A 21,250-nucleotide genomic window follows, 5' to 3' on the forward strand; every position below is an offset into this window, starting at 1 on the left:
AAATGCCGTTGGCCCTACTACTGACGGCGTCGTCAGGCTCGTCGACCGGGTAGCGAGACAGGCAGTCAGCGTCCTTGTGCAGTCGGCCAGATTTATAGGTGACAGTATACGAATATTCTTGGAGGCGTAAGGCCCAGCGACCAAGTCTTCCTGTAGGATCTTTCAGTGAGCATAACCAGCAAAGCGCGTGATGGTCTGTGACAACGGAAAAGGATCGGCCATATAAGTATGGGCGGAATTTCGCAACCGCCCAAACTAGGGCCAGACACTCACGCTCAGTGATGGAATAGTTGCGCTCCGCGGGTGAGAGGAGCCTGCTGGCGTAAGCGATAACACGGTCGTGGCCACGCTGGCGTTGTGCCAGTACTGCTCCAATTCCGTGACCGCTGGCATCAGTACGGACTTCGGTAGGCGCAGAAGGATCGAAATGGGCCAAAACGGGAGGCGTTGTGAGAATGTCGATTAGATGAGAGAATGCAGAGGCCTCGTTATCGCCCCACTGGAAAGGAGCGTCTTTTTTCAAAAGGTCGGTTAGTGGTCGTGCTATGGCGGCGAAATTTCTCACGAAACGGCGGAAGTACGAACAAAGGCCGATGAAGCTGCGCACATCCTTGACACACTTCGGAACAGGGAAGTGCGTAACAGCATGGATCTTGCCTGGGTCCGGTTGCACTCCGTTCGCGTCAACGAGATGTCCAAGGACGGTAATCTGGCGACGGCCGAATTGGCACTTCGATGCGTTGAGTTGCAGACCGGCTCGCCGAAAAACGTCCAGGACTGCTGAGAGGCGCTCGAGGTGCGTAGCGAACGTTGGGGAGAATACGATAACGTCGTCCAAGTAGCACAGGCACGTGGACCATTTGAAACCGTGAAGAAGGGAGTCCATCATGCGTTCAAAAGTGGCAGGGGCGTTACATAGACCAAACGGCATCACTTTGAATTGATAAAGACCGTCGGGTGTGACAAAAGCAGTCTTCTCGCGGTCGAGATCGTCCACGGCAATCTGCCAGTAGCCGGAGCGAAGGTCAATAGAAGAGAAATAGCGAGCACCGTGGAGGCAGTCAAGGGCGTCATCAATCCGAGGTAGGGGATACACGTCCTTTTTGGTAACCCTGTTAAGGTGCCGATAATCCACGCAAAAGCGCCATGAGCCATCCTTCTTTTTGACCAGTACTACAGGTGACGCCCATGGACTATATGATGGTTCAATAATGTTCTTGGCAAGCATTTTGCGAACTTCTGCGTGAATAACTTGACGCTCAGCTGGTGACACTCGATACGGGCGGCGATGAATAGGAGGGGCATCGCCGGTATTAATGCGATGTTTGACAGCTGTAGTTCGGGCTAAAGGACGATCGTTAAAGTCAAAAATATCGTGGTAGGAAAACAGAACGCGGTAGAGTTCACGAGCGTGCTCGGAGGGCAAGTCGGGGGCAATCATTTTCCGTAAGTCAGCGATGGTACAATTTGCCGACTGCGATGGTAGAGGAGTATCGGATGAAGTGTCGTCTACTGCAATGGATGCTACTGAGTGATCCTCGAATGAACAAAGCTGGGCCAAAGACATCCCACGTGGCAGCACTTGTGTCGTCAAGCCAAAGTTGACCACTGGCAGGCAGACGCAATTCGCCGTAATAGATAAAACTGTACGGGGTACTGTGATCCCATGTGTAAGGAGGACGTCTTGCATAGGAGCCGCGATGTAGTGACCGTCGGGGACTGGTGGGGATGACACTAGGTCAACGTAGGTCAGTGCCGAAGGTGGCAAGCGAACGAAGTCGGCGGAACTGAGGCGACTGGGGTGTGGTTCAGCAGGATCCAGAACAGGCAGGTCAAGGCGGAGAGTACTGGCGGAACAATCGATGAGAGCAGAATGTGCGGAAAGGAAGTCTAAGCCGAGGATGATGTCGTGGGGACAGTGGGCGATGACTGTGAATAGCACGATTGTTGAGCGATCGGCGAAGGAGACGCGGGCGGTACACATACCAATTACGGGGGCTGTTCCGCCATCGGCGACACGGACAACAGGCGTCGTGGCGGGCGTGATAATTTTCTTGAGCCGGTTACGAAGGTCAGCGCTCATTACGGACAAATGCGCCCCAGTGTCTATGAGAGCAGACACAGAAACACCGTCGACTTGCACGTCAAGAAGGTTCAGATGAGTGGGCAAAGTCAGTAGAGGATTTGGCGGCGTAGGGAGCAATGCAGCGTCACCTCGAGGCGCTGCATCGTCTAGTTTTCCGGCTGGGAGCGGCGTCCGAAGGGAGTCGGCGAATAGGAGCGACGGGGCTGGGGAGAGCGAGATTGTCGTCGTTGGGGCGAAGGCGAACGAGAATAGGGGCGGTTCGTTGCAGGAGAATCAGTGGCGGCATTATCGGAGCGTGCGGCATAGGGACGAGAAGGGCCACCTGAGGGGCGAGAGTAGGCAGTATAAGTAGGCCGGCTCGGGGAACTCCAGTATTAGGGCGATGGGCCGAGCAGATGGTGTGAAGACCCATGTTTTCAAACTCCTGGCGGACAACTGCCTGGATCAGTGAGACCGTGACTGCAGATGTGTTGGTGGGACTGGAGTCGAAGGCAGCCGGATAGGCGGCCTCGATCTCACGCCGGACGATCCTGGTAACATCGGCAGTGTTGTTGGGACGAGGAGCGTCGGCACAGGAAGATGTCGCTGGGGTGTTGGGCAGACGGGCAAACTGCTGGTCAATACGTCGGCTTTTGGCGAGTTCCAGGCGGCGGCACTCTCTTATAACAGCATCTACCGTCGCTACGTTGTTGCAAACGAGCAAGTTGAAGGCGTCATCGGCAATGCCTTTGAGGATGTGGGAAACCTTGTCTGACTCAGTCATGTGGGTGTCAACTTTGCGGCACAGAGCCAAGACGTCCTGAATGTACGTGACATAGGGCTCTGTTGACGTCTGCACACGGCCGGAAAGCGCCTTCTGCGCGGCCAGTTGTTGACCGTAGGGGTTGCCGAACAAGTCTCGAAGCTGTGTCTTAAGTGAATCCCAACTGGTGAGCTCATCTTCGTGCGTGCGATACCACACTCGAGGTGTGCCACCGAGGTAAAAGACTACGTTGGCGAGCATAATAGTAGGGTCCCACCGGTTATTGCGGCTGACGTGTTCATACAGGCTGATCCAGTCATCGACGTCTTCCCCATCTTGGCCCGAGAATACGCCAGGATCACGGGGAGCGGGGAGAGTGATGTAGGTCGTCGAAGTGGCAGCAGGTGTCGGAGCCGGCGGAGTCGGGTTGTCGTCGCCGGGAGCCATGAAGGAAGGCTCGACGTACCGTCCACTGCGAAGCTCCGTGACGAGGTACAGGGAACGTCCACCTCCACCAGATATGTTACGTAGGAAGACGCAGACGAAAAGCTATGTACAAATATATTTACAAGGAAAATACGCTGCGCTTGGCCACGAGGCAACAGCCCGCGCTAGCTTCTAATCGTCGTCGTCGTCTTCACACTGCTGGCCTTTCGTGATCGCGCATATTGTGCCGTAGCAATATTGACACGCGTACTTGTTTATCTTTCTCGGGTGGCCGCTTTTTCACCGGCTAACAAAGGTTGAACGTTACCGCTCAGCTCAGGACGCGCCTGCATGCATCGGAAGTTTCTCGAATGTTATCGATGGTGCAATCCGTTGTCTGTTGTCACCGAACCTTGTGTAATCTGACTGTAGGCACGACGCGAGTTGTGTAGTACATTCTCAAAGACACGCGGACACCAGCGGTTATTCTGGAGCCTTCGACGACTCATGCACAAAAGCCGACGCGCTTGCCCGCAGATAAGATTGATACGATCGCCGACTGTGTTTGCCGCTATCGTTGTGCTTTGAGTGTAACTTGCTTTTGTGGGCTCAAGTAAGTCCAATAAATAGTGTCGTCACTCAAAGTTCTGCGTCTGTTTTCTACATGGTCATTTCAACATGACAATGTTACAATTATGTAAATTGTTCCTAATAATGCATCTAATGCGGATAAAATGTGTTTCGCGACCCTGTTACATATATCGCTAATCTGTTAGCTGGACGTATGGAAAACGCTTGTAAACATTGCAAAAAATCTGCATGAGCTATAAATTAAAATAGCTAGTTTTCGCGCTATAGATGCTGTAACGGATACAGTTGACAAAACTGCGATATCTCTTTTCGGTGCAAAGATGCAAATTTGCAAACTTCGGCATTCGTTTTTTAAAGCTTACCGATATTTGGGAACATTTATAAATAAATCCATGCAATAAACCAAAATTCCGTTTGTTGCAGTTACTAGAATTCGCTTTAAAGATTCGCTTTAATATAGAACAAATGTCATTTATAGCGGCCGTTGGGTTGTCTCATAAAATAATTTGTGCATTTTACATGTTTCAAAAGCGGCATCGGAGTAGACCCCGAGCTAATGCTCAAGGCGTATTAAGATGAAAATTTAGTATATTGATTATATGGTTAAGTGAAAGTCCGAGATTTGTAAATACTAGAAAAAAATACTTGCAAGCCTCACAGTGTCTTAAATACTTTAGCATGATAGCTTTTTGTACAGCCAGTTTTGGTTGCACTTCTACCATGATGTCATGACTGAAGTGGTGGTCACGTGGCAGGAGGACATCACGACGTGTCACCATTCGCCGGGTCGTCTGCTATGCTGCGACACCGGCCCTCAGAGCGAGTAGCGCCATAGGAGGCGAACAAGTGTCAAGACGTCGCGTTGTGCTGCCCTCACGTTACCACGAGCTGCGTAACGACATCGTAGAAGCCAAACCGAAACTGGTTGTAGAAAAGCTGTTCTGTTAAAATACATTGCGCGCTCATTTTAGGAAAATTTGTGAAAATCGCATGATTAAAAAAAATCAAGAACGAAGTTTTCAACTCCAAGACAGTCAGAAATAGCCATACCCAAAATCGAATATGGATATTCTGAACAGAACGTATTAAGAATTCTAATGTGGACGAAAGCGATGCATTATACATCACTTTGAAATATGGCACTCGTTTCTCAGTATGCATACCGTGAAACCCTCGTGAGCATGGCAGGAATGTAACGTAAGCTTTAAATTCTTATATGCCATTTGTCCACATGAGATGCTCCAACAAACGCAACTTGCAGAACTGCGATATGTAATTTTGGTGCGGTCTTGGTTAACTTCGTGCTATTATTTCTTTATTCAGACTTTTCGGTTTTCGACAACTTTCGTGAAATATTCGAGGGGTCTTATACCAAAACTGTGCTTCCTAAAGTTGCTATGGTTCAACTTTCTCAATTGAATTTAATATATTTCACTTGTAGTCGTCCAACGGTTGTCGCATAAAAGCGTTTCTGCGGTTTACCTGTATTTAGCTCTAGGGAATTTGGAGTTGGCCCCAAACAAAAGCTTACTATAAAGTTTAGTTTGTTAACTAACATATAAAGAAACCGAAGGCCTAGCATACCGATGATTATTCTTTCCCGTGCCATCGTTATGACCCTGCTACTCTTACTCCGCCGAGGACATACGTCTCTACACTGCGGATGACCAAAAGTCAATATTTCCGAATTCATTTGTGTATGAATTAGGCAAGATCAGCGGAAAGCGCTTGTGTATGCCTCCTCTGCTGTCCGCTGCTCTTCGAAATTTCTACGTTATACACTAGAAAATATGTCGTACCAAGAAGGACGCAACTTAGCGGTTGCAAACTTTATCTGAGAGGTTTAGATTAGAGGACGCAGGAGCCTTGCGTTTCTCTTGGGCAACAGCACCACCCGAGCCTTGCGTTCCTGGTTGCGCAAAGTGCTTTCTTCCGCTAATGTAAACCTCTCTCTATTATTGCTCTCTTTATGGGTTCGAAAGAGAAGCGGCATTGTATGAATCTATCAGCTTTAGCACAGAGGGTAGTACACAAATAATTTATTGCGACAGCATTTATATGGACACTGTTATCTGCACGAAGTATTCAATAAACTTCAAACTACAAGCGAATTTTCGCCGTCGTCATCAGTATCGCTGTCGGCGTTGCGGTGGGGCTCCGAAGATAATTAGGTATGCGTGTGATGTATGCTTATCGCTGCCGTATATGCGGGTTATGTTGCTACACTATTCAATCACCAAAGTTGCTCATATTAGGTCTTACGTATTTGAACAAGTTATTGCTGAGAATTTTAGAACGGCAGCCCTGAAAAACAAATGTCCTGTGAACATGACATTCAAAGCGCGCGCCTTTTATTTTAAATCTCTTTAGACTATCAAACATCTAAAGCGCCAAGCAATTTCAGTGTTTAAACCCGAGAGCGATGTCATTTTACAGGCGCTGCTCTTTACGGGCAGTGTAGCGGGTGCAACGTGATTCCAGGCCCTTCACGGAGTGTTGAAACTCTCAAGGGTGCCAGAAATTTCGGCTCACGCGCATATGTCGCGTCCCTGTTAGTCGGACCCGCACATAGTTAAAAACAGCGTCCGAAAATTTTAAGCGGCAACGCTAAACCTTGCTACCGCAGTAAGTGTTTTGTCCTTCAGGTGAAGCTGCCAACTTCTTTTTCGATGATTTTTTTTTTCTTTTAATTGGCGCAATGTTGTTTCCCCGAAGTAATTGAGCTAACATGATTCGCAGGTGCACGTAGTGGCTGAAAGTCCCCGTTACGCCTCACGTGATAACTTTGCGAAAAAGAGTTCAGGTGTTTTCAGTGTAACAGTGCCACAGCATCATGTAAACGAAGGTGACAAAAGTAGACACGGTGAGCATGCAGCTTAGATCTTCATAACAGGGTTCCACGATTTTAAGAATTTATGACACATGCTGAATTTTTTACAAAAGCAACATAATGCAATGCATGCAGACACGTAATACACTAGAGGAACATTTTAATATAATAAATACTAACGACGCACGGCGGTGAGTTACGTAGCGGTACAAAAAGAATTTGCGACATTCTGAAAGTTCACTGAAAGTACGTTTCGTCGACAGAGATATGAATGTGCCTGTTTAGTAAAGAATGAGCACAGCATAAAGTTCTTTTGCGATATATTTTTTTCTGGTACTGTGTTAAGAAATTATGTTCTGGTGCTGTATGTGCCAAAAACACATGATTATTCGGTGCGCCGCAGTGGATGTCTCCGGATTAATTTTGGCCCCCTGGGGTTCTTTAACATGCACCTATAAGTGTGAGCACAACGAGCGTTTTTGCATTTCGTCCCTATCGAAGTGCGGCCACCACGACGGGGCTTGAGCCCGCAAACTCGAGCTCAGCAGCACAGAGCTACAGCCACTAAGCTACCACGGCCGTTGGTGATGTGGTGTTTGGGGAAAATGTTAAAGTAATAGTAGTTTGTAGGCGCATGATTGAAATCGGTACAGAATCTGACACAACAATATTCAGGAAGCAGTTCTATGGTGCACGTTTGTGTGTACATGGCATTGTAGGTTAAAGAGTGCCAATATGCTTTTATTGTTTTTGCTCTTTAAATCACGTTTCATTTTATCGCATGAAAAGCCCCCCGCCCCCTCTCTGCAGCCTGTACTACCCCTGCACTCTATAACGGTAGCTTTAATCCACCCTCCTCTGTCTATTAAAATAGGCGAAAATAAATTGATTGATTGATTGAAATTCACCCGCGCGGTTTACCATCCTCTTTTTCGATTGCTGCTCCAGGATAAATGGCCGGACCTGCTGCCTGTGCTGCTCCAAAATTGGGACTTCCTGCCCCAGTGGATGCACTCGCTGGCGCCCATAGACCGCTTCTTCAAGCGCCACTTGGAGCGCGTGCCTTTCTGCCAGGTCTTCCTCAATGAGATGTCCTTCATCTCCGAACCTCACGCGAACCTTCCCGTCGAAGGTCTCAACGATTCTCCGTAGAGCCGCCCCCTCCTGTTTGCGTGTGGGCACGTTTCTAGACCCGCTCAGTGTGCGCACCCTGATTTAATAACAGCAGATTGCTTATCGTCGAATGATATGACAGGCAGAAAGTTTTTTTTTTTAAGTCGTCATTACGGGGAAGGCTTCACGCAAACACACGTTCAAACAGGCGCGTGTTTGAAGGCTCCTTAGCCTCCACGTAAGCGTTGCGCCACTTGTTTCCGAGTCTCATGCTAACGTGAGTCCACACTAGACGAAACGCTGGCAAAGTGGCTTGGAAAGAGATTGATGCTTCGTATTGTCCCTTCGTTCAACAGCTGCAAAAAGGAAAGCGATTATAGACGAAGTAAGCTGTCAAGACGAGGTACGTTCCACAAACACCCGCGGTTTTTTCGGCATCCACTCTCGATGCTTTCCCGTCGAGTTCGTGCAGCAGCTGTTTAAATGAAGGCTGCAATAAGACACGATATATTCTGCTATTGTAATAACGCGAGCTTTATCTGATTGTATACATCGCAGCGGTAATAAATATAAACGATACCTTTGTAGCAGCTCACGGCTTGTCTGCTTGTTCTTACTACTTTTGCACGCTGAAAACACATTGACCATGCGCTTGGCCCTCTTATTTGACGGTAAAAAGATATGTATTGTTGGGAAATACTTAGTATAAATACAAGGAACTTAACCTACGTAGCGTTCTTTTCAGTTCGGCAATATTATGACAACTGCCCAGTGGCCAAAGCTTGGGGGGTGGGGTTTGACTTGAGAAGAGGGAAGGCTGGGAAAAGTGCCTCATCATATATATATATATATATATATATATATATATATATATATATATATATATATATATATATATAGTGACGCAGACGCGCGTATGAAGCGGTTTATTGACGTTTCGGCCTGGGTCCGGCCTTCATCAGAATGATGAAGGATTCTGATGAAGGCCGGACCCCGGCCCAAGCCGGAACGTCAATAAACCGCTTCATACGCGCGTCTGCTTCACTGTGAATATTTACCCGGACCCAGAACTGCTTTATTTCTGGTATATATATATATATATATATATATATATATATATATATATATATATATATATATATATAATTGATGTATTCTGGATATTTGCCATGTTTGTGGTTTATTATCATCATTCTCTTGCGCGCCTGCTTTGTGCCGCTGACGCTGTTTTCATGAACATGCCAACAAAAAATTTCACGCTAGCACACGGCCGTCTTGTCAAGAACGATTTCTATGCGATGACCACAGAGTACAATCCTCGTCCACTACAGTGTTGCTCGTTCTGGCCTCCGACTGGGTTTTGGACTTCGCGAAAGGAAAACAAGCGAGAAACAAATTGCCTAACAGAGAGAGGTGAACAAGTCCCAGGCCACGACGTTCAAGCGGAATGAAAAGGTTATCCCGCCTTCTAGATTCATGTCGCGAGCTTCAAATGAACGAAGCAAACACACTATGTATCTCTAGCAACCGCAGGTCGGAGCAGTTCAATACTTGGACGAACATAGGTCGGGCCACAAGAGAAAGAGAACTCTATTCGTCAGAGTGGGGAGCTAAATCATGGGCTCGCCAGGAAGGCCAGACGACCGCCAGGCGATGTGTGACGGCGACCTCTTCGATTCGCTCCACGGCTCGGAGTTGCACCTCTGGGCTGGAGCTAAGCAGCACTTCCTCCCACTATGAAGGTGAGGGAGAGGCCAGGAGATCGGGTTGAGGGGGGTCCTCCTCACAGTCCCACAGTATGTGACAGCGTAGTTAGCTCGCCGCACAGGTGACAGTACGGACTTGCTCTGTCCGGGTAAATGTGTGAGTGTACTTAGGGGTTCGGGTATGAGTGTGTCTGTAACCTGCGCCAGGTGATCTCCTGACGCTTGTTTTGTTTACTGTGTGATGCGGGCCTAGTGTGTCGTGTAAGGCGGTAATTTTGGGTTATGTCGTGATATGAGTGCAACGTTTGAGGTCTCCGGTTCCGGCAGGCTCTCCGCTCGGCTGACGAATCGTAGGGCATGTTTGACGGGCCGCTTCGTTCCCTGGATTCCCCGCGTGAGCCGGGACCCATATCGGACCATATGCGGACGTCTGTTGAGGCCACGGCCAAGGCAATGGCGGCTGCTTCTGCTTCGGTGGGGGTGGCAGCGCGTAGAGAGCTCGAAGCTGTCTGTGCCTTGAGCCCTGGCCCTGGAACGGGGCAAATGTCGTAGGTGTGGGGTCGATCAGAGTACTGGGCTGCGTCGACGCACGCCACGGCGGAGTTGGTCCCGTACGTCTTGCGTAGGGCCTGGGCCCTCGCTCTTCCTCTGCCGTCGTGGTGACCGGCGAGTGTGTTTTTGGGCAGCGGTTTGACGGCGAACATGCCCCTTATGTGTGGTGGGGTGGTGGCGGGGTCACAACCCGTAGGGGACGCAAGAAATGTATTGCAAGCTTCAGGACTTCCCAAGATGGGATTTAACATATAATTTATTTTTGGCGCTTCAAGGCAAGCAACTTCTGATGACTGGTGCATTGGTGGAAGTACTCGTTCCGGTACTTCTCTATCGTTTACCGCATTATCAGTGTTCATCGTTCACCTTACGATAATCAGCATGTTCTCAGGGTCCACGATGCCGCCTATTCAAATACATGTAAAACACCGAAATGCTTTTCTGAGGTAAGCACTGGGCCGATTTTATTGAAGTCTGTTTCATTTGAGAAAGTTGAATTCTAGTGACTGTTGCAAATGAAATTTTGATTTTTAAAAGCAAATTAAAAGCATTGATAAGCTTGAAAAAAATAGAAGCACGAAGTCTACAAACGTGTAGCTTTGCACCATGAACTGATATCGCAGTTCTGTAAACTGCATCCATTAGAGCATTCATAGGAGACAAATTTGATGTATCAAATTATGTCTTACGTGATGTTTTTACATGTTTACAACCGTTCTGCAAAAGTGTTGCTCACAAAATAGTGGTCTGTTCGAGAGCCATGTATATAACATCAATTTTGTCCTCTTGAGATATAATTTACAGAATTGTGATGTCGTTTTTTTCTTTGTATAACTATTTTATTTATGCAATACTGCGAACCTTGCACAGGTCCAAGCAAGGTGTGTGCAAAAGGCATCGAGTTCCAGTCGCTAATAGTTCGTAGAAAAAAGGAATGCTTGAGCACTTCAGTGCGTGCGACATACGGGTTTAAAGTGTGAGGCTAATGTTGCCGGGTGTGTCTAGTTTTTAATGTACGGATGACTCAATAATTAATTAATTACATATAAGTGCTGGAAGAAGGTCAAGGTGCAATTTTTTTCGTCGTAAAGCTCTGAATTCTATACAATGACACAAAAATGGAACTTTCCGCTACAGCTAAAGCTTTGGGTGTTATCTTTCATGAACTGATGCTATGGGGCCACCACACCGATTACTTGCAAAATAAACTTAGTAAAGCGTTAGGCACGTGTGTAACTTCAGTATAAGGATACAAGGCAACACATGCATACTCAAGTATCGGCCGAATAAAGGATGTCTAGAAGGGGAAGTTTTACACTAGCCGGGGTGTTTCTAAATTTGTGTCGGCATATGCAGAATTTACGAAAGGCTGATGCGCATGTGTTGTCAATATGAATATTCCATGATAGATTGTTAGTAATGGTGACTCCCAAGTATTTGTACTTAGTAACATCTTGTATGCCTGACGAACCCAGGTTAGAAATGTGCATTAGTGGATTTTTTCTACGTCTAATTCGTAAAATAACACTTTTTTCCGCATTCAGACGCATTCCCCATATGTTGCACCAATTTGAAGTGCTGTTTGAATTGTTAAGTTATATCTCTGTACAAAACATTATCTTCAGCAAATTGTCTGATGGTAATGTGATGGTAATGTTTGAGTAAAGTGCATTTAAAAGGTCATTATTCTACAAAAGGAAAAGTAACTGTCCGAGCACACTACCTCGCGGTACTCCCGATGTCACCGGCAGACAGCCCGACTGTTGTCCGTCGATCACAATGTACTGTTTACGATTGCTCAAGTAATCAGTTCTGCAATGTATAGTAATAGGTGGAAGCATGCCACTTTTTAATTTTGTTATGAGTTAATCACGAGGTACACGGTCGAGCGCTTTGCTAAAATCTAAAAGAATCCTGTCTACTGGTCCGTTAGTGTCCAGTGAAGAGGCTATAGTGAGTGAATCACCGTAATTAGCTGACTTACCGTTGAGCATCCTTTTCTGAAACCATGCTGGTGACGTGTTAAAGTTGAGTTTTTCTCGAGAAACTGGTTAATTTGTTTAGCGATGATATGTTCAATTAATTTACGACAAGACTATATTGTAGAAATAGGTCGATAATTTTGTGCAACGAGACGGTCTCCTTTCTTGATTACAGGAAGGATTCAGGCTGTCTTCCAGTCATACGGTAATTTGCCGGTTGCCAGCCACGTACGGAATAATATAACAAAGAAATTTCGCGACAGTTTCTGCATATCGCTTGGGAAAAGTGTTAGAAATATCAAAACCAGAAGACATTTTGGCATTCAGATTTAGCAAAAGTGATAGTACACCTGGATAGGCTATAAATGATACGTCATATGTTGAAGCATATGTGGGGCTTCGGGCTAACGTGCCCGGACCCGGCTAGCTAAGGTCTAAGGAGATACGTAGTTCGTCCCCACTCCGCAGAAGGTTGTGCTTAGGTTGTGCTTAGGTTGTGCTAGCGCTTAGGTTGTGCAGAATTAGGCGATGAAAGGGAATAATATAAGATTCAGCCGAAGAGGTTACTTCAAAAATAGTTAATTATTCTCAAGAAAAATTGTCACCTTATCGTAACTCTTTCGTCAAAATTTTATTCATTCATCACAGGCAAATCCTCAAACCTTATAGCAAAGTAATAAATGCTGACGTAGGGAGAAATCAAACAACGGGACCTGTAGGAAGCTTTCGCTTGCTTCATTTAATAATAGACTTTTGCGTCCAGAGACCCGAGCTCTACAGAGGAGGGACAATGCACATGAGAAGAAAGATATAAAGTGACAGTAGGTAATATGCGATAATTTTGTGGCGCATAAGTGACAAAAAAGCCAATCTACAATCCGTTATAATTAAAGCTGGGCTATGGGAATATTTAATGCGAATATAGTTATACAGGAAACCTGAAATGTTTTTAACTTTCTAGAGAGCACAAGGCATAAGGCAAATTTTCTCAGGGAGAAAAAGAGGACAGCCGTTTGCGCTCCTCTTCTAGCTATGTAGCTACATAACACTTGTGGAAAGGACTGATTAATGAACTATCGCGATGCTTTCAAGTTTTTATGCACAAGTCGTCACCTGTTTCGCTGCACTTACAAAAGCCGTAGAGCTAGTAAATGTCGAACAAGCACGAAGTAGCGCGCAAACACAAGTATTCGGATACTGTCGCTATAATATTCCGGACGTACAACACAGGCGTTTGAACATGCAATGCAACAGCTCGTATGAGATAACAAGGACCCAGGCTTGGGCTCTATAGAGGCTGCATGTGTTGCCGTCTTCTGTGCCGTGCTTGTTTTGCCGGGTACTCTACCATGAAAATAGGCACACGCTTACGAATACTAGACTTCACACTCACCGCAAGACGATGTTCTTTGGCTGTGGCAGTATTGTGGGATGAGGAGAATAAATTACGCATTTCTCGCCGACAGTATAGTTTCGCTCTATATTGTTATTCTACCCTCTTCTAAACCTGAGAACTCTGCCATCAACATTTATAAATATGCTAGTTTTTTTTTAATATTTGGGGGCATCACTGCTCTTGACTGCTGTTAATTAAAACAAAGCTTTCTTCGCCCCGTCCCCTCCCGTAGAGCGTGCGAACTGCTGTTTGCGGCTGTCATACCGAGTAAACAACTTGAGGCACTATATATATATATATATATATATATAATATACCTCATGGTACATGTGTCATGGTGGGACTCTGAGAATGGTAATATGGCGCTGTGAACTCATACCCAAATCCGGCGTCCCTTAATAGCATATATCCAGAGATTTATCCGAATTGTTCTTGCGTGGCCTGTGGTGAGGTAGCTACGTTGCCTCATATGCTCTGGGAGTGCGGGTCGCTGGGCCCGAAGTTCACCAAGGAAGAGTGGGACGCGCTCCTGCGAAGTCCTGTCTTTGAGGATCAAATCCTGGCCGTCCAGCGCGCCCGCGATCGGGCCGGCAGACTAGATCTGTCAGTCCCGTCGTGGGATTAGCCGGGTGCGCGTTTTATCGCGCTTTACTGGACCAAATAAAGGTTTATTCACTCACTCACTCACTCACTCACTCACTCACTCACTCACTCACTCACTCACTCACTCACTCACTCACTCACTCACTCACTCACTCACTCACTCACTCACTCACTCACTCACTCACTCACTCACTCACTCACTCACTCACTCACTCACTCACACAACAGGTACGAAAGCCATAAATGTATATAAATATACGTGTTATATACGGCGGCGCTGTGGCCTACAGCGCCATTAGGTGGTGCGTGCTGGGCAAGCGCCGGAAGAAGAAAAGAATAAGCAATATAGACTAGACAGATTTTCTTCAATCGTTCACACGTCCTTTTTTTTATCAATTGCTTCCTGACAGTTTTACCAATTTTAGTGGGAACTGCAATTTCCTAATGCCTTCCAAGTCTTGGCGGAACCCCCACAGTGGGTATGCGCCATCATTAAAGGAAAACCAAATCAATCTAAACTAAACCGGGTCAGGGGGACCGTGGCGTCTCTTCAGCGCGTTGAAAACACCCGTGTGTCTAGATTTAGGTGCATGTTAAAGAACACCAGGTGGTCGAAATTTCCGGAGTGCCCCACACGTCGCTGCCTTTGCAACGCAGGCAGCTAACATTCGCTATTGCACTTACCCCGCTAACTGTTGAACTGCTGTTTACCAAATTCAGATGTCGAATACCTATATTAAGCTATTATCTGCATCGATCCGGTCTGACGCCTTCCTGTTTGTGCTCATACTGGCGTGAGGATGAGACAATAGAACATTCCTACCTGTCATGTCGCTCTTTTTCATCACAAAGAAAACATGCTTTAGAAGGACTATTTCATGGTGCTGGATTGAATCTGAACATTCCCGATATACCAATTTGGGAGCCTCTTCTCTTGGACATTATCTTAGGGATGTTGGTGCAGCTCTTATCAGGTTTATATTTGAATAAGGACGATTTGCTTGTTAAATTCTTACATTTTTATGTGTCTTAATTCTTTTTATCGATTCAAGATTTCTCGATAGAGCTTCTTTTTAGACTCGACGAATTATTTTCTCAGATCGCCCGGCTCATGGCCTATTGCCGATAGTAGGCGTGATCTATGATGCACTCTAAAGGGCAAACAACCAAAACAAACCAACAAGCTTCACTTAGCTGCCGATGTTGAGTCGGGTCTGGGTGTTTTCTAGGCGTGCACGAGAAGAAGATCAAGCATAAGCGTTCGTACTGCGTGCGCTCGCGTGTCGCGAGGCACGTGCACTGAATACGTAAACTCACGTTCGTGCTGACAGCATTGTTCCGTGCTTCGCGCCCTGTAAGTTTTTTTTGGCCACGTTTCCATACAGCTCCTACTGACATGTATATATATATATATATATATATATATATATATATATATATATATATATATATATATATATATATATATATATATATATATGTGTGTGTTTGTGTGTGTTAGTGGGCTTGCCCTAGTCGATTGCCAGTGGCGCGTCGCAATAGCTTCAGCTTAGAGCTACCATTCCGTCAGCTCCTGTTTGGCGGACTAATAATGCCAGCAGTGCTTCAGTGTCTCCCCCTGAACGCTATACCAGACGTATCAGTACATCGAGCCTTAGATGTCAGGTTATTTTCACCAAGAGAGCAGACGATATATTCGCCAGCTACAGGCAAAGGAAGCCAGGTAATGCGTTGCCGGAATTTCGTATTATGTGCCCTACGAATGTCGCTTCAGCCTCGGCAGCCTAACCATTCGGTTTTGCGGTGGCTTAGTCGTACAAATCTTCCAAACGGCGGAAGCACGTGATCACGAGGATGATTTCTTTGCATCCCTTTTTGATCAGAGCTCGTCAGCGCGCAGAGTTTAAACACTTGGCCTTAACGTGCAGTCAGCCCGCGTCCTTGCGATTTGTCTCCGGAGTCATCTGGAGGCGAATAAAACCGCTTAGTCACCTTCACCCCAGGAACAATGTTGCACGATAGGTGAGCGTTGCTCACAGGGTGCAGCCGCTATTCGCGCGGCTAAGCAACTAAGTAAATACCAACTTAAGGGTGTGCAGATTTTACTGCCCGGCAGAGCGCGGCACATGCTGACACGCTGAATACTCCGTGCCAGGTTGAGTTACATAGGTTGTGAAAAAAAATGATGCTGCAAGAAATTATGGACAGAGACCTTGTCTATATATAACATTACGAAAGCATTACACGTAAGCGACAAGCAAACCTACAGAAATAAGTTTCTTGCACATTCAGAAAAAAGCCCGTTGAATTTTACAATTGTGGAAAATATTACCACAGAGTGTTGTTCGTTCATGGCTTCAAGCATGCACAACTGGTGTTATTTTATTGTTTACCACTTTAATCTGTATACAATCTTATCTACGCGAGGTGTGTGACATTTATAAACGCTACCTTCTTTCATGAGCAACTCTTGATGCCCACAAGCCAGGTCACGTTGTTACGACAAGGTGTTATCAGAAAGACATTGGTAGTTAGAAGTGGGCTTATGTGGGCCTCGGCAGGCTAACAGTGAAATCTTTCTCTTTGAGCGGTGCCATAACGGTATACAGCCGCTGTGACGCGTAATACGAGAATGTCTTAAGCGCCTTCTTGCTTCTCCTGCATACAGGGTAATGAATATTTCTGATTAACATTCCTTGAATGGCGCTAGCTTTTTGCACCTTCCTTCCAAAATACTTTGCTCCTTAAAACCCCTGTTGGTTAAAGTTCGGCCGCAATTGTTGTTCGGGTCAAGCCTGAAGGCAGCTTGTATTAAGGCATCCCACGGGCGGCCTTCATGATGCAGGCTTCTTCGACCCATTCCAGCGGCAGCTACGCATGCCCTACGTGAGCTGGGTGCACCTGCTGACCGTGCCTGCAGTCGATGACGGGCACGCCGCGGCGAAGCAGTGGCTTGCCGGCTGCGATTGGTGTGCAGGCCATCCGTGGTGCACAATACGAAGGACATCAACGACTACATCTTCCGCCGATGCTACGTCGAGATTATGGCCTTCGCCATGGGAACATTCAGTTCGTCGTACACTAAGATCAGGGTCGCGATTTCGCACGTGGTACAGTGAAGGTGTATTGCAGAACAGGGCCACCTTCACAACTTTCTTGAAGGCCAGCTGCATCGAAATCGTTGAGCGAGTAAAAGAGCCCAGTTTCAGATCATTTAGACATAGGCTTATATCTGCGGAAACGCTTGAAATGCAAGTGGGTGCGTCACAAAATGCTCGCAAGCATCTATATTTTTCATACCTAAACTAGAAAAAAAATATTACCAACCCTTCCCTCCCGGAGAATGGGGGTAAGCTAAAGTTGTTCTGCGTGCACCTGACCTTCGTCAGAGTTAAGTAACGTACAGTCAACCGTGCCGGGAAGCATTCAGGGATCTTTGAATGTTGTCGTGCTCCACTCTGAAAGGCCAAGCTTAAGCATCCTGCTTATATTTATGCGTCCTGCTGATTTGCCGGGAAGTCATGTAAACGCTATGCAGCAAAACTAGTTGCAGAAGATTAACACTCTATAGCATTTAACCGCTTCGGTAAAGCTCCCCTTTTCATTGATTACAAAATGTGCATTGGATCTTCAGAATGTTGATTTTCTCCGCAGTGATTTCAAATGTTCAGCAAATTGAAAGTAAATATATTAGTGGCCCTATACCATAAAACTATTTACTAAACAATTTACTAAGCTACCGTAAGCTAATTAGATAGTGCTTAGTACAATTATTCTGCAGAAGCGTTTGACATGTTCGAAAAATCTTTAAAACGACGAACATTTAACTTGCAATCGATGCAGTAAAAAGTATCATACCGGTAAATGTTCTGGTGTCTACAAAAAGAATTTGAAGAAAATGGATAAGGACGAAGTCAAGGCTTGGGAATGCGACATGTGCAAAAGAGAACGAAAAAAATGATGACACTGATTCTGATAGCAGTGGCAGGGAAACGTCCCCACGAAAAAAATTAACTGAGTCAAGAGGGCAGGTATCTTTGGCTATATATGCTGATCGACGACCTAAATAAGAAGCTAGTGGAAGTCTTGTGTACGCTTGAAAACCTTGAAAGGAGGTAGACAAGCAGTGCGCCACAACTGTCAAAATCGAAGAGTCAACAGACTTTTTGGCAGCCAAGTTTGAAGAGCTCCTGACAAAGGTCGAGGATCAGCCAAGACAAATTGCTCAATTGCAGAAAACCACAGAAGAACTGGAACAAAATATAAAAAGAAAGACAATGAAATTTCAAAGCTTAGAGAATGTGTTGAAAGTACTGAGCAGTACTCAAGAAGGAAAAATGTAGAAATACACGGTGTTCCATATGCAGAAGGTCAGTGTATGTACCAGGTCTTGGTGGAACTTATCAGCAAACATGATGTCCCCTTGCCTGAAAGGCACTCATTGGAAGGGGTATACAGATCGAAGGCACAGAATGACAAGATCGCTCCTATAATCGTTAGGTTTACAGAACAAGCAACCCGAGACTTGTGGCTGTCAAAGAAAAACGTCCTTCGGAAAAACAAAATTTTCGTCAATGGCAGCTTTACGAAAACGCAAAAAGAACTTTTTTGGAAATGCATAAAACTTGTCAAGGAGCTCGACTATAAGTTTGTCTGGACACGAAACGGCAAGATTCTAGTTCGAAAGGCGGAAGGCGCGAGTGTGATAAGAATTACCACTGAGAATGATCTTGCAAAAATGTCCTAGATGGCCTCGTTCAGATCTTTTTATGATTGGGACCTTCATGTTACAAATACCTTAGCTGATAGCAAAATAAAACGAGATCTTGGCTTAGTACACACAAATGGGCGCAGCATAAAGAAGAATTGGGATCAATTATGCGCATTTTTACACACGACGCTCTTTAACAACGATGTAATATTGATCACCGAGATTGATCTGAATGCAAGCGAACAAGGTAGATACAGGCTCAGGGGTTACTCAGAGATTGCTTTATGCCGATAAAATTGAAGAGGAGGAAGAGTTCTTGTATTTGTGAAAGATAACTGGGTTTTTAATAGGCTCGAAGTAGCTTTTGATTCTGCAGAAGTTATTGTTGCTACCCTAAGTAGATGTGACCTATACCGTATGTGCGATATACAGGCCTCCCAACATGAAGACGGATTTGTTCCTAGAGGAGCTAAACTCTCTGTGGAAGAAGTATATGAGTGAGCAGCAGCTTATACTGGAAGGGGATTTGAATATTGACATAATGCAAGTGTCGAGGAAAGCCGTGACAGATTATCTTAATTTACTAGCAGAATATGGACTGGTAAATGTAATTAATGAATACACCAGAGAGGAATATTTAGGTTCAAGAATAACGAAAACCTGAATTGATCATATCGTCATTCGGCTCAGACAGCAGCGCTATGCAAGCGGCGTAATTAAAGTCAAACTAGCAGATCATTACTTTATATCACTTGTAGTCATGTACGATAATGACGCAGAGGATTGCGATGTAAGAACAAAAAAACAAATTATAGACAACGCAAATGTTGGCATGTACATAAAGGACACAGATTGGATTTCACTTTTACATTCAGACCAAGCCAGTTTATATGCTAAATTTGTTGAAACTTTCAGGATGATATACGTATTCTTATAAAATCAAAACAATTAAGCAAAGAAATCGTAATACGAAATGGATTACGAGTGATATTATTGAGTTGTGCTTTCAAAAAGACAAAGCATTGCAAAGGTGTAGAAAAGAACCAGGCAACGAAAAACACAGATCGCAATTTCGAACTTTACGAAACGCGGGGACAGCATTTCTCAACAACTCAATCGTCTAGAGAAGGCCGGTTTTCCAAAATCTATTATTTTGTCAATGTGTGAAGGGCTAGTGAAGAAAATAAAAAAAAAGGGAAGCACCCCAAACACAGATGGAAAAAGTAAAAAAGTATGCAGTGATCCCTTATGTACATCAGATGGGGCATGGGTTAAAGAAGACAGCCATGAAACATGGTGTTCAAGTCGTCTTTTCAGCAAAGAACTCGTTAAACAAGATTCGTAATCTTGTCAATAGACCTGAACAGGCGTCCAAGGCTATGTGCCGCGTCAAACACTCAGGGCAGCTTGTGGCATGCTCGGTGGGAGGGGTCTACGTCATTCCACTTTCGTGCTGCAAAAAGTACTTAGGGCAGACGGGACGCTGCGTTAACATACGCCTTAGGGAGCACCAAGGTGCGATCAGGAATGCAACAGGTTCTAATCTGACCGCGCATTGTAGAGATTGCTTATGCAAACGTATGTTCGAACAAACGGAAATATTGCATAAAAATATGAATCAAATCAACCGCGAGATCGGGGAAGCCTACTTCATGCATGTAAACTCTGGCGCATGCGTCAGCCAGACTTCTATCACTCTGCTGGATAAAGAAACTGAGTTTTTCAATGGCAAGATAGGCTAACACCCTTTCACCCTTGTTAGCGTCACTTTACACGTGTTTACATTTTCTGTATAATTTAGTCCCTTGTTTGAAAAAGTAAACCAGTTGTTGGTCTGCGCTCGTATCGTGTACTTCTTGTCCTTCGTCCGGGTTGCGCTGCCCACCGATAGGAAAATGTTCAGTCACCAACTCGCCCAGCTTGCCGTGTTAATCAGCTAAGTTACACCTGGAAAAAAGAAAATATTGGATGCGCCGATTTTCGGAATGCCAGAAGGACGTGAAAAAGACCAGAACTACGGCAAACGAATTAATGGGCAAGTCCAAACGAGCTAGCGTCGATGGTACAGTAAAAAGAAATTTCCCGAATGAAAACATACAAATTATGTGCAATACATTTAATGAAGCTTTTATTGCTGCAGCAGAGAAGCTCAAAGAAATGGAGAGTGACCAACATTTAGAATACGAACCGAAACGCACATGCGCGCACTCAGCTTATCTTCCAGCGATGATCGAAGTTGATAATCGCTGGAAAAATATGTGGTCTCTGTAATGCAATCATTCTGTGAAAAGTATTCCCTGAATGACATGGCGCAGTTTGGTTTCACAAAGAATGAAAACACAATTACTCTGCTAGAAGAATTCTCTGACTGTATTAGTACACCAATAGAAAATTATAATGTAGTCTTAGCCCCACTTTAAGACCTATCAAAGGCTTTGGACACGGTATTACATAAGATATTACTCAACAAGCTAATGAATCTAGGATTCAGAGGTCACTTCTATGAAATGTT

The 21,250-nt window shown here is 45.4% G+C and overlaps 1 protein-coding gene across 1 annotated transcript in view; it reads left to right on the forward strand.

Moving 5' to 3' along the window:
• The window catches only part of LOC126530367 (sodium-dependent phosphate transport protein 2B-like), a 33,156-nt gene extending 24,779 nt beyond the window's left edge, over window positions 1–8,377 (forward strand). The window contains exon 7 of the mRNA XM_072288074.1: window positions 7,624–8,377. Within this exon, the coding sequence (XP_072144175.1) occupies window positions 7,624–7,827 (204 nt within the window). The 3' untranslated portion in view covers window positions 7,828–8,377. The remainder of the gene's footprint in view (window positions 1–7,623) is intronic.
• Window positions 8,378–21,250: the final 12,873 nt, after the last annotated feature.

The sequence above is a fragment of the Dermacentor andersoni genome, chromosome 5 (genome assembly GCF_023375885.2).
Source record: "Dermacentor andersoni chromosome 5, qqDerAnde1_hic_scaffold, whole genome shotgun sequence".
Lineage (NCBI taxonomy): Eukaryota > Metazoa > Arthropoda > Arachnida > Ixodida > Ixodidae > Dermacentor > Dermacentor andersoni.